We start from the raw sequence: 17,041 nt of genomic DNA on the forward strand, positions 1-17,041 counted from the left end.
TGGGGTCCTGGTAGAGTCTTGGTGGGGTCCTGGTGTAGGCCTGGTAGAGGCCTGGTGGGGTCCTGGTAGGCTACGGTATGTGACTGTTGTCTGTCTTCCTCCAGTTGTATGCTACAGGGTACGGAGCGGGGGCCGGCTGGGTATTGAGGAACAGAGTCCGTGTCCACCCCACTCTGCTGGAGTCCATCCAGCATGTGTTCATCAGGAAGGTGGCGGTGAACAGCGGAGGGAAACACTGTCTAGCCCTGTCCTCTGAGGGAGAGGTCTACTCCTGGGGAGAGGCTGAGGACGGAAAACTGGGACACGGCAACAGGAGGTAAGGATGGGCAGAACATATATACACTATACTATATACACATTATACACACTAAACTATATACACTATACTATATACACATTATACACACTAAACTATATACACTATACTATATACACTATACTATATACACTATACTATATACACACTATATACACTATACTATATACACACTAAACTATATACACTATACTATATACACACTATACTATATACACACTATACTATATACACTATACTATATACACTATACTATACACACTATACTATATACACTATACTATATACACTATACACACTAAACTATATACACTATACTATATACACACTATATACACTATACTATATACACTATACTATATACACACTAAACTATATACACTATACTATATACACACTAAACTATATACACTATACTATATACACTATACTATATACACACTAAACTATATACACTATACTATATACACACTATATACACTATACTATATACACTATACTATATACACACTATACTATATACACACTATACTATATACACTATACTATATACACTATACTATATACACACTATATACACTATACTATATACACTATACTATATACACTATACTATATACACTATACTATATACACACTAAACTATACACACTATACTATATACACACTATACTATATACACACTATACTATATACACACTATACTATATACACTATACTATATACACTATACTATATACACTATACTATATACACACTATACTATATACACTATACTATATACACTATACTATATACACACTATACTATATACACTATACTATATACACATTATACACACTAAACTATATACACTATACTATATACACATTATACACACTAAACTATATACACTATACTATATACACACTATACTATATACACATTATACACACTATACTATATACACCATACTATATACACATTATACTATATACACTATACTATATACACATTATACACACTATACTATATACACTATACTATATACACACTATACTATATACACATTATACACACTATACAATATACACTAAACTATACACACTATACTATATACACATTATACACACTAAACTATATACACTATACTATATACACTATACTATATACACATTATACTATATACACTATACTATATACACTATACTATATATACATTATACACACTAAACTATATACACTAAACTATATACACTATACTATATACACATTATACACACTAAACTATATACACTATACTATATACACACTATACTATATACACATTATACACACTAAACTATATACACTATACTATATACACATTATACTATATACACTATACTATATACACATTATACACACTATACTATATATACTATACGATATACACACTATACTATATACACACTATACTATATACACTATACTATATACACATTATACACACTATACAATATACACTAAACTATATACACTATACTATATACACATTATACTATATACACTATACTATATACACATTATACACACTAAACTATATACACTATACTATATACACACTATACTATATACACTATACTATATACACATTATATACACTATACTATATACACTATACTATATACACACTATACTATATACACTATACTATATACACATTATACACAGTAAACTATATACACTATACTATATACACATTATACACACTAAACTATATACACTATACTATATACACACTATACTATATACACTATACTATATACACACTATATACACTATACTATATACACTATACTATATACACACTATACTATATACACTATACTATATACACATTATACACACTATACTATATACACTATACTATATACACATTATATACACTATACTATATGCACACTATACTGTATACACACTATACTATATACACATTATACACACTATACTATATACACTATACTATATACACACTATACTATATACACACTATACTATATACACTATACTATATACACATTATACACACTAAGCTATATACACTATACTATATACACTATACTATATACACACTATACTATATACACACTATACTATATACACTATACTATATACACACTATACTATATACACTACTATACTATATACACACTATACTATACACACTATACTATATACACACTATACTATATACACACTATACACACACTATACACACTAAACTATATACACTACACTATATACACTATACTATATACACTATGCTATATACACATTATACACACTAGTTTTAAAGGAGGAACCAGTGTATTCGGCTGTACCACACAGCAGGATCCTGTAAGCTGTGCTGTAGTTTTAAAGGAGGAACCAGTGTATATCCAGTGTATATAGCCAGCAGCATACCACCCTGCATACCACCCTGCATACCACCCTGCATACCACTGCTGGCTTGCTTCTGAAGATAAGCAGGGTTGGTCCTGGTCAGCAGCATACCACCCTTCCGGCGCCGACTGAGATGGCCGCCTCGCTTCGCGTTCCTAGGAAACTATGCAGTTTTTTGTTTTTTTACGTGTTATTTCTTACATTAGTACCCCAGGTCATCTTAGGTTTCATTACATACAGTCGAGAAGAACTACTGAATATAAGATCAGCGTCAACTCACCATCAGTACGACCAAGAATATGTTTTCCGCGACGCGGATCCTGTGTTCTGCCTTACAAACAGGACAACGGAATGGATCGCATGCAGCGACCCAAGGAAACGACTCTGAAAAAGAGGGAAACGCGGCGGTGTTCTGGTCAGACTCCGAAAAAGGGCACATCGCGCACCACTTCCCAGTATTCTTCTTGCCAATGTCCAGTCTCTCGACAACAAGGTTGATGAAATCCGAGCAAGGGTGGCATTCCAGAGGGATATCAGAGACTGCAACGTTCTCTGCTTTACGGAGACATGGCTTACTAGGAAAACGCTATCCAGGGCGGTACAGCCAACGGGTTTCTCCACGCATCGCGCCGACAGAAACAAACATCTCTCTGGTAAGAAGAGTGGAGGGGGCGTATGCCTCATGACTAACGGGACATGGTGTGATGAAGGAAACATACAGGAACTCAAATCCTTCTGTTCACCTGATTTAGAATTCCTCACAATCAAATGTAGACCGCATTATCTTCCAAGAGAATTCTCTTCGATTATAATCACAGCCGTATATATCCCCCAAGCAGACACATCGATGGCTCTGAACGAACTTTATTTAACTCTTTGCAAACTGGAAAACATTTATCCGGAGGCTGCATTCATTGTAGCTGGGGATTTTAACAAAGCCAATCTGAAAACAAGACTCCCTAAATTTTATCAGCATATCGATTGCGCAACCAGGGGTGGTAAAACCTTGGATCACTGTTACTCTAACTTCCGCGACGCATATAAGGCCCTGCCCCGCCCCTTTCGGAAAAGCTGACCACGACTCCATTTTGCTGATCCCTGCCTACAGGCAGAAATTAAAACAAGAGGCTCCCACGCTGAGGTCTGTCCAACGCTGGTCAGACCAAGCTGACTCTACACTCCAAGACTGCTTCCATCACGTGGACTGGGACATGTTTCGTATTGCGTCAGATGGGAATATTGACGAATACGCTGATTCGGTGTGCGAGTTCATTAGAACGTGCGTCGAAGATGTCGTTCCCATAGCAACGATAAAAACATTCCCTAACCAGAAACCGTGGATTGATGGCAGCATTCGCGTGAAACTGAAAGCGCGAACCACTGCTTTTAATCAGGGCAAGGTGTCTGGCAACATGACTGAATACAAACAGTGCAGCTATTCCCTCCGTAAGGCTATCAAACAAGCTAAGCGTCAGTACAGAGACAAAGTGGAATCTCAATTCAATGGCTCAGACACAAGAGGCATGTGGCAGGGTCTACAGTCAATCACGGACTACAAGATGAAATCCAGCCCAGTCACGGACCAGGATGTCTTGCTCCCAGGCAGACTAAATAACTTTTTGCCCGCTTTGAGGACAATACAGTGCCACTGACACGGCCTGCAACGGAAACATGCAGTCTCTCCTTCACTGCAGCCGAGGTGATTAAGACATTTAAACGTGTTAACCCTCGCAAGGCTGCAGGCCCAGACGGCATCCCCAGCCGCGCCCTCCGAGCATGCGCAGACCAGCTGGCCGGTGTGTTTACGGACATATTCAATCAATCCCTATACCAGTCTGCTGTTCCCACATGCTTCAAGAGGGCCACCATTGTTCCTGTTCCCAAGAAAGCTAAGGTAACTGAGCTAAACGACTACCGCCCCGTAGCACTCACTTCCGTCATCATGAAGTGCTTTGAGAGACTAGTCAAGGACCATATCACCTCCACCCTACCTGACACCCTAGACCCACTCCAATTTGCTTACCGCCCAAATAGGTCCACAGACGATGCAATCTCAACCACACTGCACACTGCCCTAACCCACCTGGACAAGAGGAATACCTATGTGAGAATGCTGTTCATCGACTACAGCTCGGCATTCAACACCATAGTACCCTCCAAGCTCGTCATCAAGCTCGAGACCCTGGGTCTCGACCCCGCCCTGTGCAACTGGGTACTGGACTTCCTGACGGGCCGCCCCAGGTGGTGAGGGTAGGCAACAACATCTCCTCCCCGCTGATCCTCAACACGGGGCCCCACAAGGGTGCGTTCTGAGCCCTCTCCTGTACTCCCTGTTCACCCACGACTGCGTGGCCACGCACGCCTCCAACTCAATCATCAAGTTTGCGGACGACACAACAGTGGTAGGCTTGATTACCAACAACGACGAGACGGCCTACAGGGAGGAGGTGAGGGCCCTTGGAGTGTGGTGTCAGGAAAATAACCTCACACTCAACGTCAACAAAACTAAGGAGATGATTGTGGACTTCAGGAAACAGCAGAGGGAACACCCCCCTATCCACATCGATGGAACAGTAGTGGAGAGGGTAGCTAGTTTTAAGTTCCTCGGCATACACATCACAGACAAACTGAATTGGTCCACTCACACTGACAGCGTCGTGAAGAAGGCGCAGCAGCGCCTATTCAACCTCAGGAGGCTGAAGAAATTCGGCTTGTCACCAAAAGCACTCACAAACTTCTACAGATGCACAATCGAGAGCATCCTGGCGGGCTGTATCACCGCCTGGTACGGCAACTGCTCCGCCCTCAACCGTAAGGCTCTCCAGAGGGTAGTGAGGACTGCACAACGCATCACCGGGGGCAAACTACCTGCCCTCCAGGACACCTACACCACCCGTTGTTACAGGAAGGCCATAAAGATCATCAAGGACATCAACCACCCGAACCACTGCCTGTTCACCCCGCTATCATCCAGAAGGCGAGGTCAGTACAGGTGCATCAAAGCTGGGACCGAGAGACTGAAAAACAGCTTCTATCTCAAGGCCATCAGACTGTTAAATAGCCACCACTAACATTGAGTGGCTGCTGCCAACACACTGTCATTGACACTGACCCAACTCCAGCCATTTTAATAATGGGAATTGATGGGAAATGATGTAAATATATCACTAGCCACTTTAAACAATGCTACCTTATATAATGTTACTTACCCTACATTATTCATCTCATATACATATGTATATACTGTACTCTACAACATCGACTGCATCCTTATGTAACACATGTATCACTAGCCACTTTAACTATGCCACTTTGTTTACTTTGTCTACATACTCATCTCATATGTATATACTGTACTCGATACCATCTACTGTATGCTGCTCTGTACCATCACTCATTCATATATCCTTATGTACATGTTCCTTATCCCCTTACACTGTGTATAAGACAGTAGTTTTGGAATTGTTAGTTAGATTACTTGTTGGTTATCACTGCATTGTCGGAACTAGAAGCACAAGCATTTCGCTACACTCGCATTAACATCTGCTAACCATGTGTATGTGACAAATAAAATTTGATTTGATTTGATTTTGATTTATTTGCATACCACCCTGCATACCACCCTGCATACCACTGCTGACTTGGCTCTGAAGCTAAGCAGGGTTGGCCCTGGTCAGTCCCTGGATTACCAGATGCTGCTGGAAGTGGTGTTGGAGCGCCTGTAGGAGGCACTCTTTCCTCTGGTCTAAAAAATATCCCAATGCCCCAGGGCAGTGATTGGGGACACTGCCCTGTGTAGGGTGCCCTCTTTCAGATGGGATGTTAAACGGGTGTCCTGACTCTCTGAGGTCATTAAAGATCCCATGGCACTTTATCGTAAGAGTAGGGGTGTTAACCCTGGTGTCCTGACTCTCTGAGGTCATTAAAGATCCCATGGCACTTTATCGTAAGAGTAGGGGTGTTAACCCTGGTGTGAAGGCTAAATTCCCAATCTGGGCCTCATCCTATCACAATCACCTAATCATCCCCAGCTTACAATTGGCTCATTCATCCCTCCTCCTCTCCCCTGTAACTATTCCCCAGGCCGTTGGTGTAATTAAAAACGCGTTCTCAGTCAACTTAGCTGGTAAAATAAATAAATATCACAATGTTTTATGAGTCCATAATCACGATAGGATCAAGGTTGACCTTATACACACACATACCTTATTCTCACAGTGTGCAGGGCCCCACGTTACACTTCTCAACTTCCATATGATTTGCAAGAGCAACATTGTTCGGCTTGTAGTAAAGCGACATACAAACTTGTGACCTCTCCTCCCCCTCTTTTAGCCCGTGTGACCGTCCGCGCGTGATAGAGTCCCTACGGGGGGTGGAGGTGGTGGATGTGGCTGCTGGAGGGGCCCACAGTGCCTGCATCACGGCCAGCGGAGAGCTCTACACCTGGGGCAAGGGACGCTACGGACGCCTGGGGCAAGGAGACTCTGAGGACCAACTCAAACCCAAACTGGTAAGCCGTGGTTCTCCTCTCCTCTCAACTTCTAATCTCTTCTCTCCTCTCCTCTTCACTCAACTGTTCTTCTCTCCTCAACCTCGCTTCTCTTTTAACTTTTCTCCTCGCCTTCGAATCTCTCCACTCAACTTCTCTCACTCTCTAACTGACACACACACACACACACGCGCACACACACACGCACACGCACACAAACACGTCCTGATGCTGAGTGTATCTCTGTCTCTCTGTTGTGGGTCTCTCTCCAGGTGGATGCTCTGCAGGGCCACAGGGTGATAGATGTGGCGTGTGGTAGTGGTGACGCCCAGACTCTTTGTCTGACTGACGATGACATGGTCTGGTCCTGGGGCGATGGAGACTATGGCAAGCTTGGGCGGGGCGGCAGCGACGGCTGCAAGGTCCCCATGAAGGTACAGACCAGACCCATCCACTAGCACCGCAGGTTTCATCCCAAATCTATTCCTGCTATCAGGGATCGTTATGAATCCCTTTTGGCCCGGAGTCTACGGGGGGGACGGTAACCAGACCTGTAACATAACTCATGCAAATTATAATAGTGAAAAAGTAACAGTGAGAACGAAATAACCACAGACAACTAAATTACCATCAAACACGCAGGGTTTATTTCTAAACACACGGTAAAGGGGGGCAGGAAGAGGGGCTGAGCTGGACCCAAGGAAAGAAACAAATATCCCAAAACACCCCTAAGCCAGACTAGCCTACTATAATCACATGGTTAGTGTGATAATAACATGGTTAGTGTGATAATCACATGGTTAGTGTGATAATCACATGGTTAGTGTCATAATCACATGGTTAGTGTCATAATCACATGGTTAGTGTCATAATCACATGGTTAGTGTGATAATCACATGGTTAGTGTGATAATCACATGGTTAGTGTGATAATCACATGGTTAGTGTGGTGATAATCACATGGTTAGTGTGGTGATAATCACATGGTTAGTGTGGTGATAATCACATGGTTAGTGTGGTGATAATCACATGGTTAGTGTGGTGATAATCACATGGTTAGTGTGGTGATAATCACATGGTTAGTGTGGTGATAATCACATGGTTAGTGTGGTGATAATCACATGGTTAGTGTGGTGATAATCACATGGTTAGTGTGGTGATAATCACATGGTTAGTGTGGTGATAATCACATGGTTAGTGTGGTGATAATCACATGGTTAGTGTGGTGATAATCGCATGGTTAGTGTGGTGATAATCGCATGGTTAGTGTGGTGATAATCGCATGGTTAGTGTGGTGATAATCGCATGGTTAGTGTGGTGATAATCGCATGGTTAGTGTGGTGATAATCGCATGGTTAGTGTGGTGATAATCGCATGGTTAGTGTGATAATCACATGGTTAGTGTGATAATCACATGGTTAGTATCATAATCACATGGTTAGTGTGATAATCACATGGTTAGTGTGATAATCACATGGTTAGTGTGATAATCACATGGTTAGTGTGATAATCACATGGTTAGTGTCATAATCACACGGTTAGTGTCATAATCACACGGTTAGTGTGATAATCACACGGTTAGTGTGATAATCACACGGTTAGTGTGGTGATCACACGGTTAGTGTGGTGATAATCACACGGTTAGTGTGGTGATAATCACATGGTTAGTGTGGTGATAATCACATGGTTAGTGTGGTGATAATCACATGGTTAGTGTGGTGATAATCACATGGTTAGTGTGGTGATAATCACATGGTTAGTGTGGTGATAATCACATGGTTAGTGTGGTGATAATCACATGGTTAGTGTGGTGATAATCACATGGTTAGTGTGGTGATAATCACATGGTTAGTGTCATAATCACATGGTTAGTGTGATAATCACATGGTTAGTGTCATAATCACATGGTTAGTGTCATAATCACATGGTTAGTGTCATAATAACATGGTTAGTGTGATAATAACATGGTTAGTGTGATAATAACATGGTTAGTGTGATAATCACATGGTTAGTATCATAATAACATGGTTAGTATCATAATAACATGGTTAGTGTGATAATCACATGGTTAGTGTCATAATCACATGGTTAGTGTCATAATCACATGGTTAGTGTCATAATCACATGGTTAGTGTCATAATCACATGGTTAGTGTCATAATCACATGGTTAGTGTCATAATCACATGGTTAGTGTCATAATCACATGGTTAGTGTCATAATCACATGGTTAGTGTCATAATCACATGGTTAGTGTGGTGATAATCACATGGTTAGTGTGGTGATAATCACATGGTTAGTGTGGTGATAATCACATGGGTAGTGTGGTGATAATCACATGGTTAGTGTGGTGATAATCACATGGTTAGTGTGGTGATAATCACATGGTTAGTGTGGTGATAATCACATGGTTAGTGTGATAATCACATGGTTAGTGTGGTGATAATCACATGGTTAGTGTGGTGATAATCACATGGTTAGTGTGGTGATAATCACATGGTTAGTATATCAGGTCGTATATCACATGGTTAGTGTGATAATCACATGGTTAGTGTGATAATCACATGGTTAGTGTGATAATCACATGGTTAGTGTGATAATCACATGGTTAGTGTGTGCTGAAGGACCAACGATTTCCTGATTACTAACTCTAATTGTGAAGTACATTTTCACCAGTCATCTAACCTACGGTATATTAACGGTGGCGCGCACAGCAACAAGGAGCAAGGGAGACATATAATTAATTCCCAAACCCCCTAATCTTTAAATAAAATGTTGAAAATTAAATGTTGAGTTTATTCTGAACATTTTGCCAGTTTTTTAAAGTACCACGACCATCACCGTGGTTTCTCTTCGCTTGGCCCTAATACTCTTCTGTAATATGGCTATCCCCTACAAACGTGTGCATAATATGGACGCAGACATAAAGTTTAAGAAAAGAAATAGTTATTTAAGGATATATTACCACAGTTGATATAGATCTGTTATTTACCAAAAACAGATAAACTATTGGTAGTTTTGCAACCCCCGTGCACTACGGGAGTAGTGCGCTATAGAGGGAATATGGTGCTGTTTGGAACGAACACACTGTCACCCCAACATGACTGATCTAACAGCTTTACCCATCTTTACCGAGATGTGTGTTTTCCATCTCATGTCTCAGTGTTACTGTTCTCTCGCTTGTAGATTGATTCTCTGACTGGACTGGGAGTGGTGAAGGTTGACTGTGGCTCCCAGTTTTCTGTCTCTCTCACGAAGTCTGGAGCAGTTTACACCTGGTGAGTAAACGATTCTTCCTGACCACGGTCAACTGTTAGACTGACTATACATCCTGACCACTGTCAACTGTTAGACTGACTATACATCCTGACCACGGTCAACTGTTAGACTGACTATACATCCTGACCACGGTCAACTGTTAGACTGACTATACATCCTGACCACGGTCAACTGTTAGACTGACTATACATCCTGACCACGGTCAACTGTTAGACTGACTATACATCCTGACCACGGTCAACTGTTAGACTGACTATACATCCTGACCACGGTCAACTGTTAGACTGACTATACATCCTGACCACGGTCAACTGTTAGACTGACTATACATCCTGACCACGGTCAACTGTTAGACTGACTATACATCCTGACCACGGTCAACTGTTAGACTGACTATACATCCTGACCACGGTCAACTGTTAGACTGACTATACATCCTGACCACGGTCAACTGTTAGACTGACTATACATCCTGACCACGGTCAACTGTTAGACTGACTATACATCCTGACCACGGTCAACTGTTAGACTGACTATACATCCTGACCACGGTCAACTGTTAGACTGACTATACATCCTGACCACGGTCAACTGTTAGTAGACTGACTATACATCCTGACCACGGTCAACTGTTAGACTGACTATACATCCTGACCACGGTCAACTGTTAGTAGACTGACTACATCCTGACCACGGTCAACTGTTAGACTGACTATACATCCTGACCACGGTCAACTGTTAGACTGACTATACATCCTGACCACGGTCAACTGTTAGACTGACTATACATCCTGACCACGGTCAACTGTTAGACTGACTATACATCCTGACCACGGTCAACTGTTAGACTGACTATACATCCTGACCACGGTCAACTGTTAGTAGACTGACTATACATCCTGACCACGGTCAACTGTTAGACTGACTATACATCCTGACCACGATCAACTGTTAGTAGACTGACTATACATCCTGACCACGGTCAACTGTTAGACTGACTATACATCCTGACCACGGTCAACTGTTAGACTGACTATACATCCTGACCACGGTCAACTGTTAGACTGACTATACATCCTGACCACGGTCAACTGTTAGACTGACTATACATCCTGACCACGGTCAACTGTTAGACTGACTATACATCCTGACCACGGTCAACTGTTAGACTGACTATACATCCTGACCACGGTCAACTGTTAGACTGACTATACATCCTGACCACGGTCAACTGTTAGACTGACTATACATCCTGACCACGGTCAACTGTTAGTAGACTGACTATACATCCTGACCACGGTCAACTGTTAGACTGACTATACATCCTGACCACGGTCAACTGTTAGACTGACTATACATCCTGACCACGGTCAACTGTTAGACTGACTATACATCCTGACCACGGTCAACTGTTAGACTGACTATACATCCTGACCACGGTCAACTGTTAGACTGACTATACATCCTGACCACGGTCAACTGTTAGACTGACTATACATCCTGACCACGGTCAACTGTTAGTAGACTGACTATACATCCTGACCACGGTCAACTGTTAGTAGACTGACTATACATCCTGACCACGGTCAACTGTTAGACTGACTATACATCCTGACCACGGTCAACTGTTAGACTGACTATACATCCTGACCACGGTCAACTGTTAGACTGACTATACATCCTGACCACGGTCAACTGTTAGACTGACTATACATCCTGACCACGGTCAACTGTTAGACTGACTATACATCCTGACCACGGTCAACTGTTAGACTGACTATACATCCTGACCACGGTCAACTGTTAGACTGACTATACATCCTGACCACGGTCAACTGTTAGACTGACTATACATCCTGACCACGGTCAACTGTTAGACTGACTATACATCCTGACCACGGTCAACTGTTAGACTGACTATACATCCTGACCACGGTCAACTGTTAGACTGACTATACCTCAGGGCAGACTGTGATATGGCATTTACATGTGTAAGCAATTACATCATTTAGCAGACGCTAATATCCAGAGCATTTTACAGGATTAATTAGGGTTAAGTACCTGGGTAACGGTGACTACCACCTGTATAAATCTGTGTGTTTTCAGGGGTAAAGGTGACTACCGCCTGTATAAATCTGTGTGTTTTCAGGGGTAAAGGTGACTACCACCTGTATAAATCTGTGTGTTTTCAGGGGTAAAGGTGACTACCACCTGTATAAATCTACGTGTGTTTTCAGGGGTAAAGGTGACTACCACCTGTATAAATCTGTGTGTGTTTTCAGGAGTAAAGGTGACTACCACCTGTATAAATCTGTGTGTTTTCAGGGGTAAAGGTGACTACCACCTGTATAAATCTACGTGTGTTTTCAGGGGTAAAGGTGACTACCACCTGTATAAATCTGTGTGTGTTTTCAGGAGTAAAGGTGACTACCACCTGTATAAATCTGTGTGTTTTCAGGGGTAAAGGTGACTACCACCTGTATAAATCTGTGTGTGTTTTCAGGGGTAAAGGTGACTACCACCTGTATAAATCTGTGTGTTTTCAGGGGTAAAGGTGACTACCACCTGTATAAATCTGTGTGTTTTCAGGGGTAAAGGTGACTACCACCTGTATAAATCTGTGTGTGTTTTCAGGGGTAAAGGTGACTACCACCTGTATAAATCTGTGTGTGTTTTCAGGGGTAAAGGTGACTACCACCTGTATAAATCTGTGTGTGTTTTCAGGGGTAAAGGTGACTACCACCGGCTAGGTCACGGTTCTGATGACCATGTACGGCGACCCAGACAGGTCCAGGGCCTGCAGGGGAAGAAGGTCATTGCCATAGCAACGGGGTCACTCCACTGTGTCTGCTGCACTGAGGATGGTAGGGAATTACTGATTTATCTGTTTTCTGTCTGTTTTGAAACGGTGTTCCTGAACAGTTTGGTTACACTATCAAGATGTATTTAAGTCCTAATTACACCTCCCTACCACCTGTCTACTACAACCACCTGTCTACTACTACTACCACCTGTCTACTACTACTACCACCTGTCTACTACTACTACCACCTGTCTACTACTACTACCACCTGTCTACTACTACTACCACCTGTCTACTACAACCACCTGTCTACTACTACTACCACCTGTCTACTACCACCACCTGTCTACTACCACCACCTGTATACTACTACTACCACCTGTCTACTACAACCACCTGTCTACTACTACAACCACCTGTCTACTACTACAACCACCTGTCTACTACAACCACCTGTCTACTACTACCACCACCTGTCTACTACTACCACCACCTGTCTACTACTACTACCACCTGTCTACTACCACCACCTGTCTACTACCACTACCACCTGTCTACTACCACTACCACCTGTCTACTACCACTACCACCTGTCTACTACCACCACCACCTGTCTACTACCACCACCACCTGTCTACTACCACCACCACCTGTCTACTACTACTACCACCTGTCTACTACTACTACCACCTGTCTACTACTACTACCACCTGTCTACTACCACCTGTCTACTACTACTACCACCTGTCTACTACCACCTGTCTACTACTACTACCACCTATCTACTACCACCTGTCTACTACCACCACCACCTGTCTACTACTACTACCACCTGTCTACTACTACTACCACCTGTCTACTACTACTACCACCTCCACCTGTCTACTACCACCTGTCTACTACCACCACCACCTGTCTCCTACCACCACCACCTGTCTACTACTACTACCTGTCTACTACTACCACCTGTCTACTACTACCACCTGTCTACTACTCCTTCCTGTCTACTCTACCACCACCTGTCTACTACTATTACCACCTGTCTACTACTACCACCTGTCTACTACAACCACCTGTCTACTACAACCACCTGTCTACTACAACCACCTGTCTACTACTACTACCACCTGTCTACTACCACCACCACCTGTCTACTACCACCACCACCTGTCTACTACCACCACCACCTGTCTACTACTACTACTACCACCTGTCTACTACTACTACTACCACCTGTCTACTACTACTACCACCTGTCTACTACTACTACTACCACCTGTCTACTACCACCACCACCTGTCTACTACTACTACTACCACCTGTCTACTACTACTAGCACCTGTCTACTACTACTACCACCTGTCTACTACCATTACCACCTGTCTACTATTACCACCTGTCTACTACCACCACCACCTGTCTACTACTACTACCACCTGTCTACTACCACCACCACCTGTCTACTACTACTACCACCTGTCTACTACCACCACCACCTGTCTACTACTACTACCTGTCTACTACCACCACCACCTGTCTACTACCACCACCACCTGTCTACTACCACCACCACCTGTCTACTACCACCACCACCTGTCTACTACTACTACTACCACCTGTCTACTACTACTACCACCTGTCTACTACTACTACCACCTGTCTACTACCATTACCACCTGTCTACTATTACCACCTGTCTACTACCACCACCACCTGTCTACTACTACTACCACCTGTCTACTACCACCACCACCTGTCTACTACCACCACCACCTGTCTACTACTACTACCTGTCTACTACTACTACCACCTGTCTACTACCACCACCACCTGTCTACTACTACTACCACCTGTCTACTACCACCTGTCTACTACTACTACCACCTGTCTACTACTATTACCACCTGTCTACTACCACCTGTCTACTACTACTACCACCTGTCTACTACCACCTGTCTACTACTATTACCACCTGTCTACCACCACCTGTCTACTACTACTACCACCTGTCTACTACTACTACCACCTGTCTACTACTACTACCACCTGTCTACTACTACTACCACCTGTCTACTACCACCTGTCTATTACTACTACCACCTGTCTATTACCACCTGTCTACTACTACTACCACCTGTCTACTACCACCTGTCTACTACTACTACCACCTGTCTACTACTACTACCACCTGTCTACTACCACCTGTCTATTACTACTACCACCTGTCTATTACCACCTGTCTACTACTACTACCACCTGTCTACTACCACCTGTCTACTACTACTACCACCTGTCTACTACTGTATTACTACTATTACAGTGTGTCTGTGCCATGGTATCTGTAGCTGTGTTTGTGTCCGTCCCAGGAGAAGTGTACACGTGGGGTGATAATGACGAGGGCCAGCTGGGAGACGGGACCACTAACGCCATCCAGAGGCCTCGTCTTGTCGCTGCGTTGCAGGGGAAGAAGATCAACAGGGTGGCCTGTGGCTCTGCCCACACACTGGCCTGGTCCACCTCCAAACCTTCCAATGGAGGGAAACTTCCTGGTCAGGTAACTACTGGATGTTATAACTACCTGGTCAGGTGACTACTGGACGTTATAACTACCTGGTCAGGTGACTACTGGATGTTATAACTACCTGGTCAGGTGACTACTGGACGTTATAACTACCTGGTCAGTTGACTACTGGACGTTATAACTACCTGGTCAGGTGACTACTGGACGTTATAACTACCTGGACAGGTGACTACTGGACGTTATAACTACCTGGTCAGGTGACTACTGGACGTTATAACTACCTGGTCAGGTGACTACTGGACGTTATAACTACCTGGTCAGGTGACTACTGGACGTTATAATGTGGGGATCTCTAATCTGTGTTTATAATGTGGGGATCTCTAATCTGTTGTAACCTGGGTGGTGTAACGTGCGTTGTTAACGCGTGTCCTCTCTCTCCCAGGTGCCCATGGAATACAACCACCTCCAGGAGATTCCCATCATGTCTCTGAGGAACAGGCTGCTCCTGCTGCACCACATATCGGAGCTCTTCTGTCCCTGTATCCCCATGTTTGATCTGGAGGGCCGGCTGGGGCAGACCGCACACGGACCTGCCCTAGGGTTTAACACACTACGGGGCATACTCATCTCACAGGGCAAGGTGGGACATTTAGAACAGACACACAGAGATGGGCTGTATGAGGTAGTTTTTTAGGATCCCCAGTAGCTGTATGAGGTAGTTTACTAGGATCCCCAGTAGCTGTTTGTGGTATTAGGTAGTTTACCAGGATCCCCAGTAGCTGTATGAGGTAGTTTACTAGGATCCCCAGTAGCTGTATTAGGTCCTGAGCACAGTGTTGTTGTAAATGCTGTTCTCCAGTACATACAGATGTCCTGAGCACAGTGTTGTTTCTCTCCTCAGGAAGCAGCGTTCCGGAAGGTAGTCCAGGCCACCATGGTGAGAGACAGACAGCATGGACCTGTAGTGGAACTCAACAGGATACAGGTAGGAATCGGACTATTTGGAAAACCTACTCAGATGAACACTAGCAAACAGCAGGCTTTCAGAGAATCCTCCTAAATGCTCTCTGTCTCTCTCTCTCTCGTCTGGTTTCAGTGTTGTAAGCAGATATCTGTGTGATGTGTGAACCGTGCATGTCAGTCGATGTTGGGTTCCTCGTCTGTTCCAAATAGCACCCTATTCCGTTTGTAAAACACTACTATAGGGCCCATAATGTTCGGGTCAAAAGTAGT

At 43.3% G+C, this 17,041-nt stretch overlaps 1 protein-coding gene across 1 annotated transcript in view; it reads left to right on the forward strand.

Moving 5' to 3' along the window:
• Window positions 1–117: 117 nt before the first annotated feature.
• LOC124018229 (E3 ubiquitin-protein ligase HERC2-like) overlaps window positions 118–17,041 on the forward strand; it is a gene marked incomplete at its 5' end in the record, with an annotated part of 35,022 nt that continues 18,098 nt past the window's right edge. Inside the window, 8 exons of the mRNA XM_046333489.1 lie at window positions 118–316; window positions 7,052–7,229; window positions 7,481–7,642; window positions 10,392–10,483; window positions 13,209–13,348; window positions 15,654–15,841; window positions 16,251–16,448; window positions 16,710–16,793. Coding sequence (XP_046189445.1) covers window positions 118–316; window positions 7,052–7,229; window positions 7,481–7,642; window positions 10,392–10,483; window positions 13,209–13,348; window positions 15,654–15,841; window positions 16,251–16,448; window positions 16,710–16,793 — 1,241 coding nt within the window. The remainder of the gene's footprint in view (window positions 317–7,051; window positions 7,230–7,480; window positions 7,643–10,391; window positions 10,484–13,208; window positions 13,349–15,653; window positions 15,842–16,250; window positions 16,449–16,709; window positions 16,794–17,041) is intronic.

Source organism: Oncorhynchus gorbuscha, unplaced genomic scaffold (genome assembly GCF_021184085.1).
Source record: "Oncorhynchus gorbuscha isolate QuinsamMale2020 ecotype Even-year unplaced genomic scaffold, OgorEven_v1.0 Un_scaffold_4391, whole genome shotgun sequence".
Classification (NCBI taxonomy): domain Eukaryota; kingdom Metazoa; phylum Chordata; class Actinopteri; order Salmoniformes; family Salmonidae; genus Oncorhynchus; species Oncorhynchus gorbuscha.